Source organism: Natator depressus, chromosome 15 (assembly GCF_965152275.1).
Source record: "Natator depressus isolate rNatDep1 chromosome 15, rNatDep2.hap1, whole genome shotgun sequence".
Lineage (NCBI taxonomy): Eukaryota > Metazoa > Chordata > Testudines > Cheloniidae > Natator > Natator depressus.
The window spans coordinates 16,884,693-16,891,910 of record NC_134248.1 but is presented as its reverse complement, the minus strand read 5'-3'; the positions used below and the strand labels follow the sequence as shown (position 1 = coordinate 16,891,910).

General features: G+C 38.6%; 1 protein-coding gene across 8 annotated transcripts in view; it reads right to left on the bottom strand.

Moving 5' to 3' along the window:
* Positions 1 to 513: 513 nt before the first annotated feature.
* The window catches only part of TANGO2 (transport and golgi organization 2 homolog), an 87,186-nt gene continuing 80,481 nt past the window's right edge, over positions 514 to 7,218 (bottom strand). For 5 of the 8 annotated variants that reach the window (XM_074972540.1, XM_074972541.1, XM_074972543.1 and 2 more), the window contains one exon: positions 514 to 4,157. In XM_074972540.1, coding sequence (XP_074828641.1) covers positions 4,037 to 4,157 — 121 coding nt within the window. In that variant the 3' untranslated portion in view covers positions 514 to 4,036. Of the gene's footprint in view, positions 4,158 to 4,601; positions 4,732 to 7,218 lie in introns of those variants that run through there. The other 3 variants (XR_012641990.1, XR_012641991.1, XM_074972539.1) reach the window with 3 other exon arrangements.

The following is a 7,218-nucleotide window of genomic DNA, read 5'->3' as shown; positions in this document are numbered from 1 at the left end:
GTGTGCTGTATTGGTGCCACCAGAAAAGCAATGCGTGTATATGCCTGCCTCTGAGCCGAAGTGGGCAAAGCCACTCAGTTCATTCGTCTTGTATTGTATCCGTTCATCTACTCAAACACAATATGCAATTTCCACCCCATTTCCAAAAGAATTTGTGCATTTAATTTTGAGTATTTATTCCCACAATCCACAGAGAAATTTACTGAAAAAGTGTGTCATCTTGTGCAGCTGAACACTGGCACGTGACCATAGCTTCCCTCCTATTCTGTTATGTGTTAACCTTTTGGTCATACTGCTAGGCCAATGCTGAGCGGTTTTGAAAAAGCCACCCTAAAAGAAAAAAAGTGAACGTGTTGGAAACAGATGTCATTCTACATCTCTCTTATTTCTACTCCCCGTTACATCACTGAGTGTCTCCTTACCCCATCCCATGTGCACACAGGTACAAAACACGTACACAATTTATTAAGGCGGCAAAGATTTGGTCACCAAACAATTTATTCGGACTCTGGCTTTGAATACAGATATACAAATGACAAAATTTAAAATAGCTTAAAAAGGCAAAAAAATGGAATCAAGATTTATAAATAGTATTTATAAATTCCTTCTAATTATCATCACAGTGGAAAAAACTGTTTGGTAGGAGAAAAAGCTGCTGTAACCGTATGACTTTAAAAAGATACCCCACACAAATTAATTTCACAGCAAGAAACCAAAAAACATGTCACCCAATAATCTAATTTGTAGTTTTACATTTGATATTCCCTCTTTGTAAAGTACCTTATAAAAATAAAATGCCTTCTCTGTCAATTTTGTCGTCACTTGGTTATAGTTGATTTTTTCCGGTGATTGAATGCAACTAAAATTAGCACTTAGCAATGAACACCAGCTTATACAAATAATTATACCTCAACATTTCCATGCTCTAGTACCATTGCTGATATCAGTGCAGCTCTGGGAATAGAGAGCCTGATTATGTTTCCACTGAAGTCAAGGGCAAAACTCCCATAAACTTCCACAAGAGTAAGCTAGGGGTCACTGTATTACTGCTATGATACAGCCAGCAGAGGAACTCTACATATTTTGTAGAGCCCCCCCCAAAACAATGGTCTTTTTCATTTTAAACTCTCAGCGATTAGAAGTTGGATATATTGAACAAATACAAAACCCAGCCATCAAGAGATTGATTTAAATTGTAGGAAAGGGCGTTAAGATCTCCTGTGGTCAAATCCAAGCTCCGACACCCGACAATCTGCCTCTGGCTAAGGTGATAAGCCTCTGTCTCAATTTCCCCATCTGTAAGATGGGTTAATACTTCATTTTAATACTTACCTACCTCAAAGGATTGTTCTGAAGACTGATGTTTGTACAACATTTTGAGGATGAAAAGCAATTGCAAATATTTCTACTTTCTATGAAGGTAATGTGTTTAAATGTAGGTAACAAGTTTAAATGTAGGTCAAATTTTAGCCATTCATACTTTGGCAGTGTTTCTGACATATATAAATAGACTGTGAATGATGAGTTAAAATACTTTTAGTAACAAAGTTAAATACATACTTGCCAATCTCAAATTTAAAAGCAGTTTTTTAGTACTACATTGACAAAAGCTTAGAGGTTCAAGGCTCAAACACTGACAGAACTAAATCAGAATCCATCGCCACTACGGAATACCAACTGGCTGGGTTATAGAATCTGTCTGAATGAGATATTTTTTTACCATTAATTTTAAACGATAATGTAATTCCATATATTCCTGATTATGGACTATTTTTTGCTTCTGTGTTTATATTCATTATGTTTGCAAGTACAACAGATTATACATACATACACACACACACACACCCCCACCAGTGAATTTAATTGATAGAATAAATAGCCATGTAAAGAAACATTAAACTCCTTCCATAGCTCAGGAGAAGGAAATCCAGGAGTCCCCCGCACTTGAAATGAAGTTCAATGCAACCACCCAGGTGCATGAGTCACAAACAGGCATAACTGTGCTTGTGATAGCTGTGGTAGCAGTCTGGTACTTAAAATTTGTTAGAAGGTGCACTTGTGCATTTGTTACACAGTGTGGCTCTGATCCAGCAAAGCATTTAACCGCATGCTCAATTAAGCATGAGAGAGTAGCCTGGTATCACTAGAAATATTTAAACAGGCAAAACTCTTATCTAAAATGATCATAGGAGGGAAATAACTAATTTGAATACTGCTTTGGTATCGCCAGACAGTCATTACTCTGGAAATGGCCTTTTGCAGTCCTATTATAACCCCAATGAGAAATCTGGTTTCCACTCACACCACAGACGACACCCTAAGAGGCCTTAGTTTCCTCTAAGCATTTCAGTACAAAATATAGGCCTGGAGTAGAGAAAACAACTGAACTTCTCTGTGAGCAATATAGGAAATACTGATATATTGCAACCCTTTCTACAATTCTCTGATCACAGTAAAGAACACACTCAATGAAGGGGGAGGGGGGAGTCAATGAGTCAAATCAGTATTTAAGGTTTGGCATTTGGAGTAAGTTACAGTACAACTATAACGGCAGCAAAATAATCTAGGATTTTAAAATACTTTGACATTAGCAAGAGATTCTCTCCATCACCCACCATTGGCACTGACTAATGGAAAGAAAAAATACATTTAAATAACCAGCTTTATAATTTACAGCTTAAAGGAACATGGGAAGTATTTTAACACTTAACTTTTTCCAGCACTATAATATTGTAATATGTCACCAGGTAACAAATATTCTATTCTACCATAAAATATCAGCAATCACTCCCAGCTTTTAACACATTATACCAGTACAGAAATAAAGCTAAAACCAAAGCTTACCAAAAAGCATAAGTATAAACTTCATATAGTTCACTTTTTGTTTGAAAACATATCCTACAAGTTATCAGTCTAGAAGAAAAAAGAGGCCTACATTGCTGGTTAGACTGCAGGCAACAAGGTGCCACAATACAGAGCAGCTGATTCCTTCACTTCAGAGAGGGAGCCCATCACACTCCATGATGCTTTAATTTCTCCTGAGCAAGAGATTAAAGAGCACAGACCCAAACTTTGGTTTCATTCCCTCATCAGAAACAAGTATTGGATACAAATGAGAAAGACAATACTAGATAAATCACTTTACTCAACACTGTACAACTTAAGGGAAAATAGACTTGTGAAGAATAACAACCCTTTTCCCTGTGCAGAACACTGCACCATTGTATGTCTGAAAAATTGTTATATTACACTAAAACAACCCAGTCTGCAAACGTAACATACATTCACCGATGCCCACATCCATGATCAAAAAATCCTACAAGCATATGTTGAAAAGGCAGACAGATTTTCTAAAACCTTTATGGTCTATGATCAATAGAAATGTTTCTTTTTGTAAAATTCCAATGGAATTTTTTTTATAATTCACATAACCACCATTCCCAGGGATCATTTCCAAAAGTCACATTACATAGTTATGCCAGTTCACAAAGTGACTAGAAATCGACCATAAATAAATGTGTACCTGACTAGTTTGTCTTTGGCCAAGCTGAGCGAAGTGTGAAAAGTTATCACGATTGATTCTGAAGGTTTAAGTTAGATTCTGAAAATCTTTGAACTTTAATAACGTAGAACTTGATCTTCCAAGGTGCTGCATACCTTCAGCTCTGATTGAAATCAAAAGGAACTAGGGGCAGTTAGCACCTCGTAAGAAGCACTCAATACCTTGCAGGATCAATCGCCTAGATATTAACAACATAGTTTAAAAATCACGCCTAGAAAATAAACTGTGTCCTTGAAACTTAAAATAAAGACTTGCACAAAAAGCAACATTTTTAATCCAGCCAAAATTTTACTGTAAAAACTTTCTTCCCTCGGTTTTGTGCAAAAGGTTTTAGTAGTTGCTAGGGTATGCTATGGATTTAATAAGCTTTTCCTTTCCATCTCAGGGTGCTGGAGGCTGGTACAAAGCCTTCACTGGAGTTCAATAGCTTGTTCTCTTGTTTCTTTTATCATGATCCATTCAAATGGAAAGTTGTTAAGTCTGCAGTTCGAACTGATAGGTGCTTGTTTTCCATTGGTTGATATCTGCATTGAGCATGGTGCGCTCTGTGAAAGTAACATGTCCTTCTGCATCAATGAGAATGACTGTGTTAGTCCTGAAAGAAAATAAGGGAAGAAAAAAATTTTAAACTTCATTTTTGTCTAACCATTTGCATAATAATACTTTAATCTAAATTCTTCCATTAATTTCACTTGACCACAATAGCACCACATAGAAATAGGTCTGAAAAACACCAATAAAAACTCAGATTTGAAGAAGGACTAACTTGGAAGGACTAACTCCCCACAAAACTCAAAAACTCAGATTTGAAGAAGGACTAACTCCCCACACCTCATTCCACTGAATCAAATTCTGTACTATCTTGCTTCACTGCTGCACATATTAAGGCAACAACCACACAAAGCTTCAGGCTGATGGACAAGGAGAACAATATATAGCAGAGAAGACTAATGATAAGCTTTTTAATTGCTGAATATGTTCAAGTCAGTTCTAGCTTGAAAATAAATTTTACCTGGCAGCATTTAGTTGGCACGAATATCATCAGACACACACATCCTTGCTGATTATTTATATCAACTTACTTCTGCATTCTTCCTTTTTGTATCAAATGCCCATACAAATCTCCTCAGCCTTATTGCTCACCAGTCCAGAATACCACTAATCACCACCTGAGGACACAGACGCAAGGTCATACAAAGAACCTCTCCGTTTCTCTTCTGAGGAGCACAGTATCTCCAAAGAGCAATTTCTGAACATTGAGATGCAAGTCTGCTCTCACCCAAATGTAAAACTGCTGTGTGTAACTCCACTGACTTCAGTGCAACTTCTGATTTACACAGCAAAAGAATCAGGCTTCGCGTGGGAAGGTGTGAGACCTTGCAGTCCACTTTAGCCTTGATTACCAGCTCTAATTAGTACAGCCAGAAATCACAGATGTGCAGGGACACCTACGTACTAGTCAACTGTCCCTTATTTCAAACCCAAGTTGAACTCTGTTTTACATTAATTGCATTTGCACACAGGCAATTTAGTCTACCAATTCACTCAAAGGATTGGCAGTCCACACTTCTGAGTTCCATGCCTAATGCTACCACTAATTTTGTGGTGTTGGTCAAATCACTTCTGCTCACCCAACTGCAAAATGGGTACAACTGCCTGAATGGGATGTTGTGAGGCCTAATGTTTATGAAGAGCTTGGAGATTGCTAGATGAGACCACCTGTACAGTATTAATCAGAACTGAAGTCCTAAATAAAGAAACAGCAATGGTGAAAAATAGGTTAGACTAGTTCTGCTTACATATCGTTACACGTTTGCCACACTCTTCCTACTCTGTCTTATATTGGGGATTTATTCCACTTTGTCTCCCACATTCAGAACCATTAATTGTGAATGGTGTGACTCATAGAATCATAGAATATCAGGGTTGGAAGGGACCCCAGAAGGTCATCTAGTCCAACCCCCTGCTCAAAGCAGGACCAATTCCCAGTTAAATCATCCCAGCCAGGGCTTTGTCAAGCCTGACCTTAAAAACCTCTAAGGAAGGAGATTCTACCACCTCCCTAGGTAACGCATTCCAGTGTTTCACCACCCTCTTAGTGAAAAAGTTTTTCCTAATATCCAATCTAAACCTCCCCCATTGCAACTTGAGACCATTACTCCTCGTTCTGTCATCTGCTACCATTGAGAACAGTCTAGAGCCATCCTCTTTGGAACCCCCTTTCAGGTAGTTGAAAGCAGCTATCAAATCCCCCCTCATTCTTCTCTTCTGCAGACTAAACAATCCCAGCTCCCTCAGCCTCTCCTCATAAGTCATGTGCTCTAGACCCCTAATCATTTTTGTTGCCCTTCGCTGGACTCTCTCCAATTTATCCACATCCTTCTTGTAGTGTGGGGCCCAAAACTGGACACAGTACTCCAGATGAGGCCTCACCAGTGTCGAATAGAGGGGAACGATCACATCCCTCGATCTGCTGGCTATGCCCCTACTTATACATCCCAAAATGCCATTGGCCTTCTTGGCAACAAGGGCACACTGTTGACTCATATCCAGCTTCTCGTCCACTGTCACCCCTAGGTCCTTTTCCGCAGAACTGCTGCCTAGCCATTCGGTCCCTAGTCTGTAGCGGTGACTCCATGTGTTCTCTCCTAAGGCTAGTGATGTGTTGAGATACTGCAATGGTCATGCACTTTGTCAGCAGCAACTTCTCAACATATGTGAATAGTAATTCCAACGAAGATGAAAATGTATCTGATATTTTCACGCAAGACAACTCTGAGTGTCTGGGATAATTAAGTCAGCAAGTTTGAGGATTTAAGTTGCCTTATGCTGAGAGTTGGGAAATACTAGACCTGGCATGGTGAACTAAAGCGACTAATGTATTGGGAATAGGTCAAAACTATGTCTCAATATTTAGTCCATAAATATCCAATGCCATTTCTCCTTTCCCTAAAATTGGCAGAGTACAACCAGTGAAACACAAAAACAAGTATTTCCCTCCATGTATTCCTTCAGGACTTTAGTACCCAGTACATAAATAAACAAGTCATGTTTCTGCATGTGTTTTATTACACATCAAAGCAGTGCTCTGCATTTTGCAATGGCTTCTCAGTCAGTTCTCTCCAAATCTGTTTAAAAGTTCTGACATTATTCTTTAAAACCCCCTAGGAAATTAGGACCAGCCATTTCAGAGACTACCTCTCACTCATTTATCCACCAAGACAGCTACAGCAATGGAAATTACATGGCTGACTGAGCCAGTGATTGCAGGGAAGCCAGTTTATTCTCCCTGGCAGACCCATATCTGAGGAATTCTCTGGCTCCAGGTATTGGCTGAGCCATAACCTTCACGTTAGGGTGCAAGATACATATTGTGCAAACCTTCTCATAACAGTAACTGATTCTCAATGTTTACTCCTTTCTTCCTGGAGGGAGAAAGTGAGAATACCTCACTTAAGAAAGCGAGCACAAATTAAGAGAAGATGGAGGAGACCAAGATTCAGCTGATCATAATAATTCTTAATCTGAATATGGCACCTAGCTATTATAGTGAGTTAACTACAATAAATCCCTAATATAGCTAGGCATTCAATATACATTTTTCTTTTAGAATCAAGTCTATTTCTCCACTTACTTAGATAGAAGACAAATAAAAA